The 23,687-nt window shown below is 47.2% G+C and overlaps 1 protein-coding gene across 3 annotated transcripts in view; it reads right to left on the bottom strand.

Moving 5' to 3' along the window:
• The window catches only part of CABLES1 (Cdk5 and Abl enzyme substrate 1), a 114,273-nt gene that overhangs the window by 25,067 nt on the left and 65,519 nt on the right, over window positions 1-23,687 (bottom strand). For 2 of the 3 annotated variants that reach the window (XM_049620362.1, XM_049620364.1), the window contains one exon: window positions 16,616-16,693. The exons of the other annotated variant lie outside the window; for it this stretch is intronic. In XM_049620362.1, the coding sequence (XP_049476319.1) occupies window positions 16,616-16,693 (78 nt within the window). The remainder of the gene's footprint in view (window positions 1-16,615; window positions 16,694-23,687) is intronic. 3 annotated transcript variants of the gene reach the window in all.

Consider the following 23,687-nt stretch of genomic DNA (forward strand, 5'->3'; position numbering starts at 1 on the left):
AATTTCAGACCTCAGACTCACCCCTTAGGGATGGTGCAGAATTAGGACATTAACATACAGAACTGTAAACACTTTGTCAGAAGGTGCACATCATCCCGTCCTGAGCTCCAAAAATATTCTGAGCAATGGGAGTCCTTTCGGGATGTGCCTGCCTTTTCCCAGGGGCACCTTCTCTGCGGGGGGGAACATGCTCACTGAGGGCCAAGGCGTCCAGGATGATTTAGGTCACATCACTTTATAAACATGCTAAGCGAACAGTGACCTGCATTCTAGTCTCTGACCTCAAATCGGCAGCTGGAAGGACCAAGCAAGCAGGTGGAAGCAGAGTGGGGCTCAGCGAGGCCACCAGGACCTTGGGATGGCACACGCCAGAGACCACCTGCCCTTCTGCCCTGCCTCCTATGTGAGCCATCCAGGCTGTCGCTCAGGCTTCCTCAAACGATGGACAGAGATGATGCCTGCACTAACAAAGGGAAACGCCTACAGAGCAAGAACCTGAACCAGGCAACCAAGGCAAAAGTAGCCATGGTGGGCAAGGAGAAGGGATGGCTGCGGCAGCCCAGGAGGCAAGTGGGTACAAAGACAGCAGCGCCTTGTGTCTTATTAAAGGATCTACAGCTCGCTTCCGGGACTTCCTTCTTGCCTAGAGCACAACCCAGCAAGCACGTGCCTCAAATTCCCAACTCCCAAACAACTGTTTCCTTGTTTCTATTTTGCCAGACAGAGAATGTTATTTAGGGCTGAAACTAATTTAAAAGCAGGGCCTATCTTTATGGGGTGAGAAAACAGAAAGAAATGAGGATGACAAAACATGCCCATTTTAAGAGTGCTCTGGCTGCAGGCAGGGACAGAGGCTCATTCCACGATTGTATCCTGTCTACACCATGTCTGATGTGTAGTATTGACTTAAGAAGCCAGGCAGTCTGGCTCTTTGCTGTCTTACCAGTGCTCATTTATACAGATGGCATGGGACATGGCTGTCTATCATGTCCCTTAACATCAGTCTCAATTTGCTCACAGGCTCCTGATTCCCTGGACAGCCTTGCCTTTGCCAGCGGGCCCCCTCCTTGCTGTACGTACACATCCCAGTTCACAGAATCAAACCAGCCACGCTCAAACCACGCTCAAACCGCACTCCCCTTGCCGATGCCACCCCCAAGGGAAATGGAGCTACAACACACATTAAATTTTATGTGCTCACATAAAATCCAAGATCCCTCTTAGGAGATAAATCCCAAAACCCATTTAAAGATTTAAACAGGGATTCTTAGACCCAGTGATTATTCCAATACCTCAGGACACTCTGGACAACATGGGAGAGAGAGGGCAACAGGCAAAAGCCCCACCACACCTAACCACAGGAACCCATCTCTAGAGAGTGTGTGAGTCTGCTCACCATAGCCATCCCTGCCCACCACCCTTCGCTTGTTACCATTCTCCTTTGTCAATAACCAAAGCCAAGCAGAGTCGGAAAACAAGTCAGGAGAGTAGTAGATCCAACCTCAACTGTTCCTAGAAAAAACACACATTACTCACTGTAGACCAGCTCTGTCCAATAGCACTTCCTACAGTGAGGGAAACATCCTGTCTGCGTGGTCTGATGCAGTAGCCACTAGCTCTCTGTGGCAACTGGGTGCTTGAAGTGTGATGAGTTGACTGAGGAACTGAACTGTTTATTTTAGTTCATTTAAATTCAAATAGCTAGCTAGCAAGGGAACATGGCTAGCAGCTCCAGTACTGGACCACGTAAGACTTCCCACAAGTGGCCTGGCCACTGCCTCAGGATATTTACTTCCCAGGCCCCAGCTCACTGAGGAGAGATGGTGTCAGGTGTCCCAGAAGGGGTGGGAAAGAGGCAGGACCCTGCAGATGGGAGCCAGCACAGGATTACCCTCAGTGGGGAGGGAAAGGATTATGGGACCCAAGTTCAAAGGGGACCCACACCCTGCACTCCAGCACCTTGGGAACTGGGCTCCTGGCTGTGATCAGATGCACATCATATGTGGGGCACACAGCAGCACATCCTTTTGCCTCGAAGGCCATGGGGACGGGGTGATAAGGGTTTCAGCAACACCAAGCACATTCGCGAACAATGAGCAGTGGTGCTCCCCAAATCCGAGGCATTACAAAAGACTCTAGGTCCTTTGCACATCCTGGTGGGGAGAAAGGAGGATGCCCAGTGATAATTATCTTTTAATTTCCTTTCAGCCTTGGAGTGTGGGGGATGGGCCAGCTGTTCATATTAAGTAGATTTTTTTTTTTTTTTTTTTTTTAAGAAGAAATGAGGCATTTCCTGCACACCACATCTGGTACACTCCTATCTGCTCCATTTGAACTTCAAAACTTCACCCACATGGTAATAAATATCACAACCGCTCCAGAAAATTGATAGCTTCACGGCAGCGGTTGAGGGCATGCTTTCCCATTTTTTCTGGCTCAGGTTCAAGATGAGGTTGTTGCTAACTTCAGGACTGCCACTTTGGTGGAACTGAATTAGAAGCACACTCGTGCACACATCTGCTTGCATAGTGGCATGTCCATGGAACATGACATCCACATCTCGTGTAAGCGATTTCAATATGTTGGTTTCTTTTACTGGCTTTTGAATTTCTAGATAGTAAGACTCGTGGCAACTGACAAAAGACGGCTTTCACAAAGAGGCTGACAAACTTCTCTAGGTTCCTTAGCTAAGTGCTCTCGTAAGAGTTGCTGAAATCTTGTATTAACATGAGCCATACAAAAATGCTGTTGCTTGCCCGTTTTGACCTACGTACATAGCGATTTCACATCGTGCCACCTAATTTACAGACAAAGTAACTGCTCAGGACTCACATGTGAGTGTGAAGCAAATGAGAGACCTATGACCCAAGAAGCCCCACTGTTTGGGGAGCCAGGAAGAGTTGCCTTTCTGTAAAAGGAACTCTGAACAGTGTTGCTGGTTCATCCAAAAAGAATCTGTAAAAAACTCCAGTGAAAAAGAATTAGGCAAAAGTCCTAGGGGAGTAGTGATAAAATCTTGATGTTTTCTAAGATCATTGTTCTGAATTCTCATTAAAATGGTGTATGAAAACAGTCTGGCTCAAAAGCCAGCATGAACCCTCCAGTACCAGGAGACAGAACTGAATTAACACGGAGCTGCAGCTGTAAGTAATTAAAAGCAAACTGAAGTTGGACTTTCCAGTTTCTCTGAAAAGCCTGGAAGATTATTTTTCCCAGATACATCCAGAGTCCAAATATTAATTTACTTATGTTCCACCTCCTTCTAAAAATGGAATAGAGACAAGTTCAAATACCCTATATGGATACTATCCAAAATTGTGTGCATTAAGGTTTAAATGCTATAGCTTGCATTCAGAGATGAACATGGTTAGTTAGTCAGGTCATAGGAAAGGATCTCATGTGGGCAGATGCACTAACAGAGCCAGTGGTGAGGAACCACGGACAATGCAAGGGTCTGTTTTCTTCTCTTCCACAGGCCTGAGTGACGCTACAGCTCAGACCTACTTAGCTGTAAGAGCTCATTTCTCATCCATTCAAGTTTCTTTTGCAGAGGCTGTAGGCAACAGACAACACTTTGAAAACCCAGCACAAAGGTTTTCTTACAAAGTCTGGCCACTGGGAGTGGATGGGAGATGGTTTAAGGGGGGACAGGGCAGGGGCTCACAGAAGATGGGGGAGGGGATGAAAACAGAAGATGAAAATGCATCTGGGGAGACAGCCAGGCAACAGTTCTACCCTTCAGCAAGGGGCAGAAATATAGGTTGGTTCTTTGTGGAATGGAGCCCTATTCTTCACAGGATGGCCCCACAATTCTTTTAATGTAGCTCTCCTCGAAAGCCTATGACTTTGTGGTTGGAAACCCCCTGGACCTGTCTCTGTTTTGGCTCCCACAGCAAAGAGTGGATGAGTGTGATTTTGCAGTTGTGGAATCATCTGGTCAGAGCAGATGGCCAATCTAGATATCCTGGTGCCCAAAGGGGATTACCTAGGTTGTTATTAACCTCACAATGTCCCAAGTCCTGATTTCATCCCGTGTAACAGGTAAAATGATCTCCCATTACCGATGCTCACGAAGCAGTAATGCATGCAACTGATCAAACAAGATTCCTTGTTAGATAACAAGAAGTTCAAGGTTAAGGCCCTTTCCTAAAGGAGCATGTGATTAGCAAACCAATATTACTCCTAATAAAAAAAGATATGATTTAAATACTTAACACCTGGGAAGTGGAAATGTGTGCGTAATCCAATTAACTAGCTTCCAGGGCTTCCAGCTTCCAAGATGGCCCAACCTCCACTTGTGATCATTTCTCTAATGGCGCTCTAAACTCGAGACCTTGTAATGCCAGACAAAAACACCACTGGGCACTCGCTCTTTAAGGAACAACAACAGGTTGAACGCTTTGATGCATAAATAATTTAAAAACCAATTAAATATTAATAGGATTTCCAGATCCTTTTAAAAAAGAGAGAGATTTGCTGCAGAGAGTAAAGCTTGAAAGCTGGATTAAGAAATACCACTTGTGAGCTAATTTTAATTAAGAGATTACGCATCCGCTGGAACCCTGTGATATAAAAACATTTATCATCTTTTAAGAAATCCTATTTCTCACCTCTTCAGATAAAATACAGCTGCCATCTTGGATTGAGTCTGCTTACTTGTAGCAGAGCTGAACGTTACACCACCATAGTTCAGAGTCAATGGAACAAAGCCCAGGGCTGACAGGAAAAAGTGAAATCAAAGCAGCTTTTAGTCTACAAGTCCTGCCCCTGACACTCAGCACTTCACCGATAAGCCATCCCCCAAGGGTAACTGGCAGACAATGAAGGGGCCCTAATGTAGCTTACACCAAAATCTTTGTCTAATGGCAGCTCCTATAAACAGCCGGATAACGGCATGATTCATCCATGAGCTCATTCCAGAAGATGTCTGTGTGTGGGAATATGGTTGGTGTGAGCAAAGAAACACAATTTGTGAGTGTGTAATTTTCCACAATGAAAAGAGACGTTCTGGGGGAAACTGGGTAGGGAGGAAGGAGGGGGATAGGCCAGAGCCAGGGAGGAGGCTTTTAGGCTTGGAGGCCCTCTCTCAGAAGAAGTGGTTTTGTATGTCACAAAACAATCAACGCTCAGGAAACAGACCCAAGAAGATGACCTCATCTGAAATGTCCCCATGACAAAAGCTAAAGACATAAGCAAATATCACGTGGGCACTGCTATTTTAAAACATGCTCCCAGAGATACCTTGTGCTCCACTGGGAAGCCATTTGCTTTATCACATGGTCTCAGATACATCTGTAGGAGAATCCAGAGATTATCATTCAATCAGGTCTGGTTATATGAATGGGTCTGTTCCTACACACATCATCATCAAGCTGGAATCATCTATTTTGATTATTTTACATAACCCTGAGTCACAAGTTAACTGGATTCACTGCTACCTCCTGATCAGATCTGTACATACAGAAATACCTAATGATGTCTGTATGTTTCAGGAAATAAAGTACATCTGGGCATTTGTGTCAGTCCCCATATACAGAGATAGTCCTGGGACTGGCCCCCAATACAATGCCTGTAGTCTCTCACTCACCAATGGATTGTGTTCCAAAGCCTTTGAGTTGGCCGTCTGGAACTTGGAATGTATTTTCCCACAGACGTGATGTTACAAATGGAGATGGCCCACACAATGCTCTTTTAGCCTCTAATGTCACCAAACTAGCCCCATAGTAAGAGCAAGAACTCTGGTTGTAGGAGCAACAGGTCAGAGGGTGAAAGAGGGTGAAGAAATAGGAAAAAGCTGTCTCCCTCTTGGTTTCCTCATTTGGGACTAACCTTCAGTGACATTGTAAAGGGGGTCAAGTTTGCATTCTTTCTACCTCTCTCTCTGAACCTCCTTTTCCTTCTCAGGACCCCAGGATCCTTACTCCTAAGCTGTTCCAGTCTTTCACAGTCTCTCCCGCTTTCTACTTCATTTAAAAAAAATTTTTTTTTAATGTTTATTTTGTGTGAGAGCAAGGACAGAGAGAGAGAGAGAGAGAGAGAGAGAGAGAGAGAGAGAAAGAGGGAAACACAGAATCCAAAGCAGGCTCCAAGCTCTGAGCTGTCAGCACAGAGCCCGATGCGGGGCTCGAACTCACCAACCGCAAGATCATGACCTGAGCCGAAGTTGGAAGCTTAACCTACTGAGCGGCCCAGGCACCCCTCCTGCTTTCTACTTCTGAACCCATAAATTCCTTTGCAGCTCCTGGCCCCATGGTGATGGCAAAGCAGTCCAAGGGGACAGGGCTGGTGGCACAAATGGAGGGGCAGTGGTCTTAGGTAGAGATGTGGACGAGTGGTTTATCAAGTGGGGTCTGCCTACTTAAGAGAGTCGGGAAACTTGCTTGCAATTCATTTTGTAAGCAAAAGGTTGCCAAGCCAAACCACAGATCCACACGAAAAGAGAAGGCAGTGACTCATGTGGATAAAAGGCAAAAACACTCAGTCGGGCCTTGGCAAACTGTTGATTGAAAGAAGAAGAGCTGGTTTAAGGCTGGGACTCTTCCCAGAAAATAGTATAATTTACAAGCTTAATCTGAGAAGGGTGTTTACAGCTATGGGAAGGTTTGATGTTACAGTTATAGTGAAAAAGACGCGCAACATCTGTTCCTCTTCTCAGTGACCAGCTTCTGATAGCTTGTTCTGAAAGGTGGGATGTGGCAAAGCTTCTTCCCACCGGGAAGATCAAAACAAAACAATCAGCTCTTCATATTCCATACAAGCACATGCACTAGGGGATAAGAAAGAAAGAAAAAAAAGACTGGAAGGAAATAAACCAAAATGTTAATGAAGGTTTTGTTTAGGAGCTAAGGCTCAATAATTTTTACCTTCCTTTTATTTTTACATACATTCTAGATTTTTTAAAAATAAGCAGTTAACCACCGAGGAAAACAATTTAAAGACCAAATGAAAGCAGATCTGAAGATGAATCCCTTACGTTCGTAGAAACAAAGCGCTGATGAACTCATCACGAATCGGACTGAGATTTGCTGTGTTGGGGCAGATTTAGGAAGAACAATGAAACAGCTCTGTGACTGGACAGAACAGAACCAAAGTGAACATTTAACGAGTATCTACTACAGCCTGGCAGGGTGCTCAGAGCTTTCATATGTAATATTTCATTTAACACTCTCAAAACTCTAAAGCTGACATCATAGCCACTTTTACAGATGAGGAAGCCTGGGATCAGCAAAGCAAGTTAATTTGCAGGGACCGAGGATTCTGCCTGACCGCATCTCCATCAAACACAACCTATGCTCCCTGGCTTCAGATGCCCACCGGCACCAAAGGCAGGGATGTTAGATAAGGACTGTGGTTTTCCTAATGGGACCATGAAGCACAGAGTAAAAGTGAGTGGGATCCTCATTCTCACCCACTCTTCTGGAGTAACTCTGTGGTTAGCTATTTATTGGCATTTTGTGTAAACTTATATTGGAGGAGCGGTTTCTTCAGCAAAATGTCTGAAAACCACAGGACTGAACAGTCTCCAAGTTCCTTCTAGCTCTGAAGGTACATCTTTGGAGTTTAAGGGTGCTCCTTGCCATTGAATTCTGAGAAAAGGCATTACCTGGTGTCAGGTATCCTTTGGTGAGTTAGCCTGGGGACACCCAGAGAAGAGGCAATGCCCTTATGACCAGAAAGGGCTTCTACACCCTTACAAGTGGTTTTTGCTCACTAAACTCAGCCCGCAGGCCTGCTGTTATGAGTAAAAATCCACCCCTATTCATGATTAATGGAACTCAAATGCAGTTTACCTGAAAGGAGTTAGTGCAGCCTGTAACCAGTCTTCAATCTAAGCATGCCAGCAAATCCTGACATCTTCCTAACATGTGCACTTGATTAGACATGGCCATGCTGGTCCCCAGAAAAGGCCGGACAGTGAGGACCAGAGTGTGTGCACGCGCGCACGCGCGAAAGTGTGGGTGGTGGGGAGAAGGACCAAGGCAAGAGCTTCACTTTACCTGACATGGAAAGGGGCTCCAGAGACAAGAGGAAGCTCCCCACTGCCTGGGAGTACTGGGCCAGGGAAAACCACCTCCTTCTAACTCTATGCAAAAGTCAAACCAAAGATGTCCTTGGTTTAAGCTTTAAGCAAGAGCAGTAAACACAAAAGGAAAATCACATGTTGATCACGGGCTAGATAAGCAAGCCAGCTAAAAGCCAGGGAACTCTGATGGGGCTTGGGCAGACCAAGTGGGACATCAGCAAAGGGCCCTTGGCATTCTTGGGTTTAATATTCAGAGTGTTGAGTATCTGTGAGCAACTCAAGCAGCACAGCAGGAGTGATCCATGGTGTTGGTGAAGCCAATAAGAACTGCCCAGACTGCGAGGCTACCATGTGGAGGAGTCACCTGGCCGGGTATGTCAGGTGAGGGAACCTAGTTGGGGCTTAGCACCTGTATCCTGACACCTCTTTTGTCACTGTAGGCTTAGCAACTTTCATTGTGGATGTGGTCATCACCTGCAGAAAAGCAGGGCCCAGAGATCCATGACAGATCATCCTTGTTGGCACCTTCCAGGCCCCTCCTTCTCCTTGCCCATCCAGCACCACCATTTCTATCAAGTTGCCAACAGGGATGGGGTGCCAGGTGAGGACTCCAGGGAGTACTTGCTCCTGTTGAAGCAGCCAATCTGGCCATCGTTTTTTGGCACAACGATACATTCATAAAATTAGCCATTCTCAAAAGCCCAGAGACACAGTCCTCAGACATACTGTTTTTACTCATTCATTCAACAATTACAGAGTGTCTACTATGCACATTGAAGTGCTAGAGAGGCCTTGAGAACTAAGACACAACCCACACCTTCAAGCAGGATGAGGACAAATTACAAAGGAGTTAAAATATATTTGTTAAGTGCTATGACAGGCCTATAGGTACCATGGAACACAAGTGGGCTCTTAGCAGGGCTTTGAGATGGGGCATTAGGAAGACCGTGAGGGTGGCCTGAGAAAGCTGCCCGGAGGCGAGATCTGAGTTCCATCTCAGTAAGAAGCTTAAATGGGGTGAGAGGCAGGAAGTCTTTCAACCTTTGCACCAAATATATAAAAGCCCCAAAGGCAAGAAGAACCTGACACGCAGCCAGGCATCTTGTTAAGGCCAAGAGAGGCCATGGGAAGAAGGGTTAGACAGGAGAACTGAGGCCAGCCCAAGGCCCTCTATATGCCGACTAGTCTAGAAAATCCTGAGAGACTTTTAAGCAGGGGTGATAAGCTTTGAGTCAGAAAAATGACAAGTAGACAAGAGTAGAACCGTCCAGGGTGCAAGGGCTCCCACATATCTGACTATGGTTGGGTTTTTCTCAGCTGAATGATAATCACAGATGAAGGCTGGGGTCAGGAGACAGCAGCGGTGATGGCGAGAACTGAAGGGGTGGGGAAGGGAATGGGAGGCTGGGGCCCAGGGCTGGGAGGCTGCTTCCACCTGCGGGGTGGACATGTATGGAGTCTGATTAGACATGGTCTTCTCATTAAATTGAAAAAAAAAAAAACCAAAAAACAAAATGAAGGTGAAACAGACATCTTCAGATAAAAGAAAACTAGAAGCAATGGATCTGTATTACAAGAAATAGTACAGGAAGAGCAATTTCTTCAAGATGAAATGAAAAGATATCCAATGGAAAGTTTAGAACTTTGGGAAAGAAGGAATGCTGGAATGGGTTAAGTATCTGGGTAAATGCAAAAGTCTTTTTGGTCCTTTTGCCATTTTCCTCTATCTCTTTACAAATTACATGCCTGTTTGAAAACACTGAGAGCGTCTTCTTTCAGTGAAGCATGTTTGGGTGAGGGGGAGGGACCCCTTACTTCCCTGAGGGTTCCCTCCTGGGGCTGAGACCGGGTTAGGGCTGGAGTCCTTTGGTGGCCTCCACAGGTTCAGTTTGGCCACAGGTGGTTCTTCAGTGAGCCACTACGGCAGAGATCACCGACTGGCCCGCAGTACCCAGGAAGGCCAAACACTCCATTTCCCAGACTCTCGAAGGCAGCAGAGGCTCCACGGAGCAGAAGCCCTCATGTGGAGGCTGGAGGCGGAAATAACATTGAGTGGGGGTGGGGATCAGAACTTCTGGCAAGTGTAGGTGGAGGCATAAACAGCAGGGTTTTTACAGAAAGAAGCCCAGAGTGTGGCTGCATGTCTGTCCCAGCCGCACTGCCTCCTACTGGGCTGCTCTTGGGTGTTGTTACTGGTTTCTCTGTCTTCCGGGAACATTCTCTGAATGCCCCCTCCCCCCAATCCACGGCCTTCCCACAACAGTCAGTGAGGATCCTGTTGTCAGAGTGTACCCCACCCTGCACTCCACCCCTCCGTGCCCATCAGAGCCACTGTGAGTTCATGAGACAGGCAAGACTCTGAATTCTTAAACTAGAAGAGCAGGAACAAAGGACAGTTATTAGGAGCGCTTTGTTTATCTAACAGAGGATTTCCTCAAGTGTTGTACGTGAACAAACTCTGTAAATCAAATGGTATTTTAAGCAATAAGAGAGATTATTAAGAAAGCAAACAAGCTTTTCATTTTTAAAAAGCCTTGTCACCAACCCTTTTGCAAGGACGTGTTTGGTGCTGTGATACAGTCCTCGACTGTAACTACTTAGCATACTTTCTCAAAGAGAGGCATTTTCCACACAGGATATAGACAGGAGAAGACCCTCACCAGCCCCTAAATCGCTTCAGTGGTGGTGTTTGTGGGGTGACCTGGCCGTGGCTGGGTAGCTACCGGGGAGATGTAAGCAAGTAGCACTCAGGGTCATGACCTAGTGATCCCCACAGACAGCCAGGGTGTCCGCACCATGTCAACACCTGCATTACGTGACCCCCCACTCTCCACGGGCATTCCTACTCTACAGTGGACGAACACTCAGATGAGGGGAATTATACAGATTCTTTTCACCCAAGGCTCCACCCAAAGATGCTGGGGGCTTGGCCTTGGAGGAGCCAGGCTGCAGCATAAACTGGCAACCTCTAAAGCCTTCGGAAGGTCACCACCCACCAGCACGAAGACCACTGCGTCCCCAGGAGGTGGCTCTCCTGTGGCACATACACAGACCTCCACCATCACCCAGATACACACTAGACAGCCAGTGTCGCCCACTTGTCACTAGTTCCGGGCCAGCAAGTGCGGCCCCAAGCCACAACGGTGAAGAAAAACACACTTGGCTCTCAGCTGTGTGTCAGTGCTTTGGGACCCGCACCTATGGGGTCTGTCTGCCCCAAAGCAGAGAACACAGCACCTCACAGAGCCTGCAGCCTGTCTGCCCTCCCTCTTACCTCTTGGCACTGCTGCTAGGGCAATCTCTGCCCCAACCTTGTAACTGCAAACTGATAACCCCAGAACCCACCTGATGAGGCTGTCGCGAAGATTCAACGAGCAGATGCGTGATGGCACTCAGCACAGTGCCTGGGATACTGGAAGCATGACTTCTGCTTCAGCTCGCATTACTTTCTCCATCTTGTTCACACAAATGCTTGACCTCATCAGCTCTTCCTAAGAAAATAGGCTCTTTTCTCAAATACCTTTAGCTTACATCGAGGCAGGGAAAACAGCTTGACGAGTGCGGCAGCTGCTAAATAACCAGGGCAGTCCGCGTTAAGCAGAAGCTCTAAAAATCACAGTGAGTGGTCCTATTGTCAGCTTGGAAGTATAAATCTGGTGGCACGCAAAGTGATCCTAAACATTTCACACCGTTCTCAACCCTGAGCTGATTAAGCCCCTGTCCTTGTAGCCTACACCAGGAAACCACGTACCAAATAAAACCGCAAGGTCACCAGACCTGCACTTTTTTTAAAAATCTCAAATTTAAAAATATTGAATGGAGAATTATTCAGAGGGGAACTCCAGAAGCACCTGATCACTAGTGGATGGGAAGTGTGGATGGCACACCTCATTCATAAACTCCTCGTTCAACCAGACTTCCAGCTTCCACATTAGCAAAATTGACAAGGATGACAACGTGTGCAGGACCTTGGAAAGTCTGGCCAAACGTCCATGTTGTACTGAGACCTGGAGCGGCTGAGTGATGGGCCTGTGGCAGTGACATCCCAGGACAGCTCGCTTCTGTCCCTACCCCCTTCCCCTTACTACCTAGGTCTAACCACTTAGCTGTTGGTCAGCAACAGGATTCCCACTTGGTTGGGGCTTTACCAAATTCTTTCAACAAGCCAAGCATCACAGAGACTCCCCACCACATCCCCCAAAGTTCCTAAGGGGCCAGACCATCTTCTAACATCCTCGGAAGTCAATGGTGAGGCTGGAATGTCCTTCCCCACTTCTCTAAGACCTCACGCTTCTACGTCTTGATGAAGAGCTGCCAACTCTGGGGAGCATTCCGTGATCCCTCCGTCTGAATTCACTGAACTCCCTCCTCTATGCTCCAGCTGCACACTGCTTAGGACTCATTTCGTTGTTTGCTCTTGTGTCTGATGGTCAGTGTCTTTACTACCTTGTGTCTCCTACCATTAGAGGGTAACGAGGAAAGACACATTTTCCTGTGCACCACTGTATCCCTACTGCTTAGAACAGTGTGCCTGGCGAACAGCATGTTCTGTGAAGGAGTGAATTCTGCTATGCAGCAGGATTGCCTGAATCTCTACCCAGGAGTCAGGCAGGGATGGCAATGTATTGGGAAGGGGAAGGAAACTCACATAACAAACTCTTGGCTTTTTACTGTTGATAGTAGACTCAATATAAATGTGGATCTTGATAAAGATTTGGGGGAAGTTAAAGCACTCTGTAGCACCTCTTTGGGGCTCCCCAGCTGTCCTGGATTGGTTGTTTACCTGTCTGGCTTCCTGGCTCAATAATAAGCTCCTAGAGAGTGGGTCTTCCTCATCCTACACCCTCCCAGCCTCGATCAAGGCCTTGCACCCGCAAGGGGTAGAAAAAATGCATGAGTGGACAAATAAGTAAATGAATAAATGAAATGGTAAAACCTCTCCTAAGACTGGCCTGTCTGCTTTGATCAACTGATGTCAAGGCCCAAAGTTAAGTGCTCAGTTCAGCTGAAAACCAAGAACAAAGCTTTGGGGTCAGGGTGGGAGGCAGGGCGAGCCAAGATAGGAAAGCCAGACTTGGGAAGCTCCAGTGCAGCATGAGAAGCCAGAAAACAAAACCAGAAAGAGGTAAGGCCATCCTGATAGATGCTTCCCTTGTAAAAGAGGTTCAAGTACACACTGGATGAACTTCTGAGTTTCCTGTTTTTAAAACTTCCTTGTGATGAAGTTGGAGCTGTACATCATCCCTTTTAGCAGTGGGGGTTTACGCGTGTCTGGCATAATCAGGCGCCTGTGGCTCAGTCCACGTGCAGAAGCACAAAAGAAATGTGGCGGCTGGAAACCACAAAGTCAGCAGGTTAAGATGGCTGGAGTACAGGGTTCTGGTGCTGCTGGTTCTGCTGGGCATCCACCCCCATGCCCGAGGGGTCCCAGCTCTGAAGCAGCGAGGCCAGGCCAGGTCATCTCTGAAGTCCTTTCCAGCCCTGAAATTCTAGGATTTGTGTCCCAGTCACAGTCACACAGAGTTAACTCTTAGCATAAAAGGAATTTTCCACAGCAGAAAGGTATTAGTTACTACAGGCATGAACTAAAGCACTGGAAAATATATATGTATATAATTTACTAGCATAAATACTTTTATTATTTGAGCACAGTGGTTTCCCAATAATTAGTGAAAAATAATCCTAAGTTTAAGTGGCATTCACTAATAAGATGTCTGCTCATCGAAAAATTTAAAAAGCAGAATCGCTTCTTCACCTTACCACTAAATTACAGTATTTTGAATGGTGTGCAGAGTTTCTCATGTGAGTATTTAAGTAGAATGTGCTGCAGAAAGAAACAGGCATGCTCTTTTCTGTTAGGTATTGCAATTGATCTGATTATGTTTTTTGTTATAGAAAATTAACCTTACTGCACTTTGGTTTCCTCATCTATAAAGTTTGAAAGAGTTTATTCATATCTAAAATGTAAAAGGTTATGTCCTGTGACCCCACAAACTCACTCTGCTTCTTCATCTGGGCCAACCGGCAGAACAGCAGAATCTGCCAGTAACCCTATGACAGATCTTCCTGAAACATCCAGGGCCTTGTCAGCAGCAGCCAAGGAGACTGCGGCACTGACAGACACCTGTTTCCCAGCACACTAGCTGGGATTTCCTCCAGGTGTTAAAATGGGGGGGAGGGCACATATTTCCAACAAGGACGTCAAACAGTTTGGGTGATCTCTTCCTGGGTAATTTAAATTTAAATGTGGTCCCACGAGTTCTGCATAAAATGCAATGATCTTCAAAGTAACGACACAGGTAGTAACCTGATATCCCCATTCTACAGAAGAACAAGCAGAGGCTCAGAGGCAAGTAATTTGCCCAAGCAAAAAACTACAAGTCTCCCAAGTTCTCCATGCTGACCCCCCACATTCTGTTTAAGAATTTGGAGACCCTGACAAGCGGGCCCCACCTACCTCTTTGTGTGAGGTGCTGTGCTGGACCTTGTGTACTCAGTTGCCCCAGGAGCCTCAGTTAACCCCTGCGAGGCAGTTACCATAAAAGCTCCATTTCAGAGATGGGTTTCTGTGATTATGAAGCCTGTTTTGCCCATTGGCCAGAGTGAGTCAGGGAAAGTCCTAGAGCTGGTCAGAGTTGGGTTCAAATTCCCATTCTGGCCCAAAGTCGATGTTTGAGACTGTAACTCTTAAAGATCAGTGGTCCTATCTATAAAACGGGGTAAGTACTTCGGTACCATAGTGAGGGGGCCCCAAAACTTGGAAATAAGATCACCATTCCAGAATGAAAACAGACATGAACAGTTCCAAGATGAAAGCACAGAGAAGCCAGATTATGTTAAAGACACTGAATGAGTTCTCAGCCAGGAAGACTTGGCAATCATCTGACTGAGTATCTTTAGCCTTAATTAGAAGTAGTAATTATGTGTGAAATTTCAGCGTGCCTTGGTTTAAGTTCCAGGGGGCAGGAACCAGGCACAAGTTTCACTACGTTTATCCCAGTACCTAGTCACATAGTAAGCACTCAATAAATGAACAAATGCAACATAGCTGAGGGAAGAATACATCAATCAGAAAGGCTAGCAAGGGCAGCCCAGAGAAATAAGGCTAACTCCACAGTGACCATCTAAGCTGGCCATGAGGGGAAATACTTAGTCTTCCACTGCTGATTCAGATCTCCGTGGAAATGTGCTCACAAGCTGGTCACACTGCAACAATCTGAGCCCTGGGGCCATTACTTGTATAATAAGTTTAACGAACTTGCCTTCTGGGTCACACATAGGTTCGTGAGATGGTACAATCTAGTCTCCGTGAGGAATAAGCCTGCTCTCAGGTGCAGCTGAACCTGGGACCACAGTAGGTTGGTAAGGTAAAGCAGGCCTCCTCACAAGGTCTCCTGTGGGCAGCCCTGCTGGCCACACCCAGGTGGCCCCTGAACCTCTGAGCCGAAGGATTTGCTGTTACTTTTCCATGAACACCTACTTTTGCAAGGTTGTTGTAAGGATGCAGGGAGTGAAAAGGACTGGCATAAAGTCCTCAATCAACAGTAAGATTACCATTGCTCTTTCAGACACATCTAATAAATGACTGAGTCACAATTCCACGAACAAAATGTGCCACTTTCTGTCCCACGAAGCTTATGGTGTAGAGTACGGATAGAAGTGAACTGAACGGATAGAAGTCTGACAAGTCTATGTAGGAAAGGGAAAGCCATGATGAGCAGGAGCAACCCGCAGAGCTCATGGAAGACAGACAACGGTGAATCCGCCCCAAGGCCACACTGCCCTCCCACAGGGTGGTGGTCATGAGCAGGTAGGGTGTGGTTGTCACAGTGTCTAGAGGGCACTTCCAGCATTTAGTTTATAGAGGCCAACATCCCACAAGGCTCCCGCATCCTATGCGGTAAACTGTCCTACCCTACATATCAGCATCTCCCTGACCTCAAACACAATATGCAGTGACAGGTGAGGGACAAAGCAGTCAAGACTCAGAGGAAATGAGCACAGAGTTCGGCATGGGGAATGAGGAGGAGAGGCTCTGCAAGGACAAAGCCTCACTTACCTACTTTTCTTCAGAGCGAAAGGAGGAGCTGGTTGATCTAGAGAAGTAAGCGTTCCTTTGGCCTGCGGTGAATCGCATAGGGCTGTTCCCGGTACCATTTTGCTTTGGTATTTGCTCCGGCTTCCTGGTCAGTTCCCAGCCCCAAGCCCGAAATGCAAAGAGGCAGGATGTCCACATGGTTTGTATGATTCCTTACCTCACCTACCTTTCTCCGAAAGTTGACATGGCCCTGAGGAATGGGGTGGGTCCCCATGTTGATCGTTTTACAGTATTGGAAGAGGTGACAAAATGCACATTTAGAAACAGCAGGCAATATGGCGAGGACTGGCACAGGCGCGCGCGCGCACACAAATAACAAGGAAGCTTTCTGGCTGAAAAGAAAGTGGAGTTTTTTTTCTTTCAAGTTTACAAGTCCTGAATTTGCAGTGTCAAAGGCAAGGCAAGTTCTTTGAATGGAAAGGGTAGCCACATTATGCACAAGGTGTCACAACTTTTCACCCAGAGAACTATAAAGCAAGCATGCATATACATACCCTGCTTGGGCACTGTCACGATAGGGCAGCACTGAAAATATACTACAGAAGGATCTTCTGCCACTGATAAGGACTATTCTAAAAAATAAAAATAAAAAAAAGAACAAACAACAAACAAACAAACTAAATGCGAACACTCTTAAAAAAAAAAAAAACATAGCAATTAAGCATTCATGGAATTCACAGCAATATTTGCACACTCCTGCCACCTCCTCTGGCAGATGGTGTTCTGTGCTCCTTGCAAAATGCAACCTCAGCACAGCACAAGTACATGGCTTTCTCCTCATCCGAAGGTTAGCGTGTGTGACACTGGCGAGAGTCTCTAAGGCGCACACACGCATCATTTCTCTGCTGAGAGCTCCTGGCTGGGGGCTGCACGGCAAGACACAGCAGACAGAGCCATGAGTCTGGGGGCCCAGTGCTGCCAACAGTCATGCCGCATTTAAACCACCCTTGTCTACTCTGCAGTGAACAATGCAAGAGCACTAGTGCCAGAAACCGTGAGCAAGAGAGACATTCAGATGCCATTACGATCGTCAGGTTTTTTATGTGCTGGCAGCATGTTAGGTTCTGAGAATAAATTAAGGGAACAATTACATAATCAGTCTTATCTTCCATTCCTGCTATAAAGAAACTACTGGAAACAGTTCTGCATGATGCTCTTATGCAATCAAAGGCCACTTAGGAAAATATTAGGAAAAAAAACCTCAAAAAAGTACTTATCCTAGCATATGAAAATAACTTTTGCCAAAGACAACTGCTGATTAAAAAAATGAGAAACAAGTGGAGGATGTTAAAAAAACTAACGTTCTTTAACACAATAGCAACAAACATCAGATACGGAACTTACTGACTTTTGTAATCTTTTCCTTCAATAATCATGATGATAACAACCAGAGAAACGACTACTACTAACTGTATCAAGGTTTGGAGATTCTGCCCTAACTGTATCAAGGTTTGGAGATTCTGCCCTTGTTTTAAAACTGTGATATTAAACTGTCGACCTGCCTAGCATAAAGTCGGGTTCCCCAGCATGGCAGAGCAGGCCCTCTGTCTTCTGGCTCTTTCTGCCTCTCCGGTCTCAACAAACATGACATCCCTTTGGCACTTCATCATCCACCCATCCTAAAGGACTTGCTGTCCCCCACCTTTAAAAGACCGCTGCTGTTTCATACCCCTGTCCTTTGCATGCTATTTCTTCTGCCCACTATGCCCAACTTGGTAGGCTTAGTGAACTCCTACGTAGTCTTCAAACCTAGCTCAGAAGTCACCGCCCCAGGAAGCATTTTCTCTCCCTTCACTGAGTTACTCCTTCCCTTTTTGGTGCCGTTGCTGGCTCCGGATTTCCACTGCCAGGAGTGCACCGATCACAGAGGGCTGCTCACCATTGCCTCCCTCTTCTTCTAGAAGGGGCGTCCAGAGGCTGAATACATGGCAGCCCCTCCATCAACAGTGTGGGCAGTGCTGTGCTTCAGAGCAGCACCTGAGTGTCCGTCCCCGGGAAGGCAGGACCACGGCTGTCTGTTCATCCCATGGGGATTCATCTGACATAGTTAAGGGGGTGGAAGCAACAGTCCCAGCTGCAAACAGCTGTGTCACCTTTGCAGGACTTCGGACCACTGACAAACTCTTCTGAGCCTCAGTTTCCTCAACTAAAACGACAGGATAAAACTGCTAACTAGCCTATTGGAATGCTGTAAAGAGTAAATGAGTCTACCCTGGGAAAGCCCTCAGAACAGTGCCTGGCAAATAATGCACACTAGATAAATATTAACTGATTTTACTGGGGACCACCTTCTTGGGTTGAGGGAGGTTTCACCCTCGATTCTGAATCTCTTGAGCTCTCTGCTAAAACACACAGGCCCGCGGGGCACCTGGGTGGCTCAGTCGGTTGAGCATCCGACTTTGGCTCAGGTCGTGATCTCACGGTTCGTGGGTTCGAACCCCACGTCGGGCTCTGTGCTGACGGCTCAGAGCCTGGGGCGGGCTTTGGATTCTGTGTCTCCCTCTCTCTCTGCCCCTACCCCACTCATGCTCTGTCTCTGTCTCCCAAAAATAAACATTAAAAAAAAAACAAAAACACAGGCCTGCAAGATGTGAAAGGTGTACTCCCAGGACAGCTGAGGGATGACACACGTGGCCCGTCTAACAACCTACACGTAACACTCACACGGGGGGGGGGGGGGGTCCTCTCTCCTCTCAAGGGAGAGGTTTCTTGTCAGATACCACGGACCCAAACCCTGTCACTGCTGCCAGAACAGAAGTGTCACAGACAGAGTGGACCACCAAGGCATCAAGGGCCAAGAGGTAAATAAATTGTGAGCACACCACCTTGCAAAACAGCAACCAGGCTCCTTGGGCTCTTACTCGGGGAGACCAGAGACAGATCCTGACGCTGTAATGCCTGTGTCCATTTATTTAAGCAGACATAATAATAATAGTTAAAACTTACTAAGTATCCATTAGATGCCCCATTCTAAATGCTTTAAATGAAGACAGCAAGTAAATGGCATGCCAACAGGGACACACTAGCAGGTGAGACCCATTGGGGATCTGAAGCCATGCTCTTTGCCACTATGTGCCTTGATGCTTTGCCCTTCTCTAAGACTTACTAGAAGAGTCTGCTCCTGTAGGTTTGACGGGGTATTCATGGACTTCCTAGACCCAAGAAGTCTGCCTTCATCCACATTTTCTAGGGTGGCTTTCCAGCCTGGCCTGCAGGTCACCAGGCTAGGAATGGGTGGGGCCAGAGGGTGACCCATCACAACAGCCCAGATATGAGTTGCCAGCACCACCGATGCCTCACTCTCCTGCTCTGCTCAGCCTGGGCCCTTTTCCAGACAGAAAGAGGTTCTTCACACAACCCCCACCATCCCTGGCCATCCACCCAAGAGAAAAGCCTGGAACTGCCCATTCCTGGTGGTGCTCAACATCCGTGTCTTCTGCAACACAGAGGAAGGAATGTGTTGAGCAAACTCAACTGGCTTAGTGTTAGTTCATTTTCTTCATTACTTTGTGTTAACGTACGGTTCCTTCCCACACACTGAATTTGTTTGGACATTTTTAATAGAACGAGAAAATGAGAGAACATAAATGCATGTGAAATTAAATATTCTTTCCAAAGTCCCAACCACGATGTGTCTATTAGCAAACAGGCAGCATTAGAGTTCTGCTAAATGAGTGCTCATCTGTGTGGTCTTCACCATTTAGGTCTATGAGAGGCTGACAGCCTGAGTCTCATTCAGAAAAACATGTTATTCTAACACATAGGTCAGGTTTAGCAACTATGAATATGGAACGTTTTCCAGCAATCCAGTAGGGTTGGTCCTTTCACAGATGACCATTCTCAAGCAGCTGGAGTGGGGAGGAGAAAAATAAGGACCACTGAATCTTTGGGCACTTCCCTCCCTTTTTGGGGTTGAACCATTCTGTTGACTTCCACTTTATGCGGGCTTCAGAGGAGGAATACAGAGCAGAGACCTACACAGCAGCTCTGCACAAGTTTGTGGCTGTTCCTGGGGAGTTCGAAAGAGCTGACAGAGTTCCCAGGTACGCATCCAACGTGTTTCCTGAAGTAGCTCTGAATCCAGGCGGGGCTTCGGCCTTAGCCAGAGCAGGCAAATAACAACAAGTGGCAAGCTCTCGCCTTCTGTCTCCTCCAAGAGCAACTCTGAGCAGTGTAAACCTAAAGGCAGGCCCCTCGTAACCAAGTGCTATGCCCCAAAGCTTCAGTGTTCCTGTGAATTTGCAGCTTTCCTCTCTGTGAGTACTGGGGAAATCTCCATCATCATGGTGATGTCCAAGAAGAAAATCAGATTTATTTGCCTTCTTAAAGTGCTTCTGTATTTGTGGAAGAATTCAATCAGATGGCAGTTGTCAAGAATGACAGAAGACAGCCAAACTCCATTTCCAGTGGGCTTTGGAAATTGGCCACCTCCATGTCTTGGCCTCCAACCGATAGTTATTTTCTTGGATGCCCAAATTGCATGCAGAAAGTCCACATAATTTTCCTTTCTGTAACGTTTAACACTTTACTTGGAGTCAAAATGACCAGAAAGCATTACACAAAAGATTGTAACTTCAAAAGAGGAATTAACTCCAGAAGGATAGGTCTTTAAGGAATTAAAGATCACATTTCCATACAAACATCTGCCAAAGGAAAAAAAAAAAAAAGACAAAAAAACAAAATAAAACAACAAAGGGAAAATCTCCTAGGGCTGCAGCCCACATGGGGAGAGCTGCTTCTGGATAGACAACATTTTCCAAACCCTTCCAGGAAGCATGAAGAGCACCGTCTTTCTTCTTCATAAAACTTCATTTCCTTGCTTAGGAAAGTGTTTCTGGTATGAGGAAACCAGGGCTTCAGGCCACAAAGCTTCCAAAGGCACACATTGCCTCTGAGATACTGGAGTGTTCCAAATAGCCAGGAGATACACAACGGGCCCCATGGCTAACAGAGCACCACAGACCACGGTCATTACATCCACTCTCGACCCTTTAGACCGGAGCCAGCAATGTCTGACCAGGGAATATTTCATGACATCCTGGACCCTCAAATATCCCCTCTTATGCCAAAAACTGGCTTTTTGTTCTATTTCCAGAATCCTGGGGCATCTCTGTTGGCTGTAAGAAAGTTCACTCTCTCCCAGGTGGAATATTCCATTATAGCAGAAATATGCTCTTAAGGACATAAAACAAGCAACTAACATTTACTCTAAAGTTAAAGAAAATCACACTCGCAACAATGGTGGATGAGCATGAACACAGCCCAGGGTGACACATTAGGTACTGGGGACAAGTGAATACCGCATTCCCTAGTTCTGTAGCTCATGCCCTACATGACCAGAAAGAGAAAGAACACACTTTTAAATGCTGGGGTCAGTGGTTGAACTGTGTTCCCCAAAAAGACACGCTGAAATCCTAACATGTTGAAGTCCGTGGCACCTTGAACTTTGCAGATGTCATCAAGTTGGGATGAGGTCATCCTGAACTAGGGTGGGCGTTAGAACCAATGGCTGGATTTCATCAGGACAGACATTGGGGGACCCTCCCGTACACACAGAGGAAAGAAGGCCACGTGACAATGGAGGCAGGGACTGGAGTGGCGCAGCCAAAAGCCAAAGATGCCCCGCCTGGGATTGCCAGCCACCCTCAGGAGCCAGAATGGGCGAGAGGTGACACTTCCCTAAGAGCCTTCAGGGGGCACACGGCCCTACTGACACCTTAATTGTGGACTCGTGGCCTCCGGAGCTGCGAGAGCACACATTTTTGTTTTAAGCCACCCAGTCTGGCAGCCCTGGAAAGTGAACACAGCTGGCGTGCAGTCACTTTATTCCCATGGCTGCGCAGTGCCACCCATCTCCCGCTCGGCCGTCTTCCCTGCACTCGTGCACGGTTGCTGGTGCACAGAGAAGGTAAAGCTGTGAAGACTGATGCCAGAAAACAAATGACTTTTGTGAAATCAGAGAACTAGAGCCTGCCAGGCACTTTCTCTTCCCAGCCCCCGCTCCCCCCACCCCCAGCTGCTTCCTCCTCCTACAGTGTATGTTACAAGCTGGGGGGGGGGGGGGGGGGCTTGACACCCCTCTCTCTCTTTCTGAAGGGCCGATTACATACTTGAATGAAAATTAAAACAAAACCAAAACGTTCTGTTTCCTCTATTTAAGCTCTCATTAGCCATGGGTGGGGGCGATGCTTTTCCTCCTTAGGAACAGGCCCCTAACCATGGCATGTGCTGAGCTTGGGAGGAGGGCAAAGAGCAGACAACCTGCAGAATTCCAAGCCCTTTCTTCACAAAGAGATCTCTCTTCCATCCTGAAATGTAAGAAAAGCACTCTCCCAATTCTGGGAGTCAGAGGGAGGGAGGGAGGGAGGGAGGGAGGGAGGGAGGGAGGGAGGGATGAAGGAAGGAAGGAAGGAAGGAAGGAAGGAAGGAAGGAAGGAAGGAAGGAAGGAAGGAAGGAGCCTGAGGAGAGGAAGGACCTAGAAGCCTGAGCACGAGGCAGGGCTGAGGCCAGGGGCAGGGCAGGCCATGGAGGAGCAGTGGGGTTCCAAGAGGTGAGAAGAGGGAATACAGAGCACCAGATGAAGGGAAACATGGTGGTCACAGTGACGTGTCAGGCCCCCAGCTGGTCGGGGTGAAGGAACTGGAGGCCCCAGGGCTGGCATGGATTAGACAGCAGAAAGCACCTGAAGGTCTCCGCTCAGTAGCCTGCAAATACAAGCTGGTGAGATTCTCATCAACGGACGTGTGCATCTCCTTCTCACGACTGCTCACACCGCCCCAATCTTCACAGCCCTCCGGGACTGCCAACACTGCTAGTACCCGAGCACAGCCCTTCACTGCCGGCTCAGGGGGCACACTTTATCCCACAGAGCAGGAGTGGTGGAGGGCTCCCGGGAAATAGCTGTGTGTGCTCTTCCGCTCCTCTCTCCCTTCCACAGATACTTTCTGAGCACTTACTCTGCCAGACCTTGGGGATCGGAACTGACAAAGCCAAGAGCTCCCTGCTCACAAAGCTTCCAGTTGGGTAGGAGGTACATTTACATAGGGGTGGGAGTGCCCTGACTGAGAAGTAGAGGTTGTTATCTGAGGGACTGGTAACCTGGCCTGAAGGAGGCAAAGTGGGCTTCCTGGAAGAAGTGACACCAAAGTTAAGACCTAAGGGATAAGGGGCAAGGAGAAGATAAGCTGGCGGAGGGACTGCCTAAGTCAATGCTGGCAGGAGAAAGAGCAGAAGGCCTCTTGAGGAACGCAGTGTGCAAGAAAACTCTCTGCTGACCTCCACGTGCCTGAACCACCAGGGTGAGTCACTCTGACCAACACTCACCACACACTCAAAGCTCAGGTGGGGTGGGGAGGCTTGTTCTCTAGAATATACACTCTGAGTTGTTTACTTACGAAGAGTTAATTATGCACATCCCCAACCTGTTTACTCCAGTTGTGCTTGCTACTTGTATTTGTTCAACAAAAGCTACACAAACTGATCAAATGTGAAGGGGGAAAGGAGATAATGCTATAAAAACACCAAGTGCTTTAAAACATATTCAAGCAAGGCAAGTCACTGAAAAA

This window comes from Panthera uncia (genome assembly GCF_023721935.1).
Source record: "Panthera uncia isolate 11264 chromosome D3 unlocalized genomic scaffold, Puncia_PCG_1.0 HiC_scaffold_8, whole genome shotgun sequence".
NCBI classification, from domain to species: domain Eukaryota; kingdom Metazoa; phylum Chordata; class Mammalia; order Carnivora; family Felidae; genus Panthera; species Panthera uncia.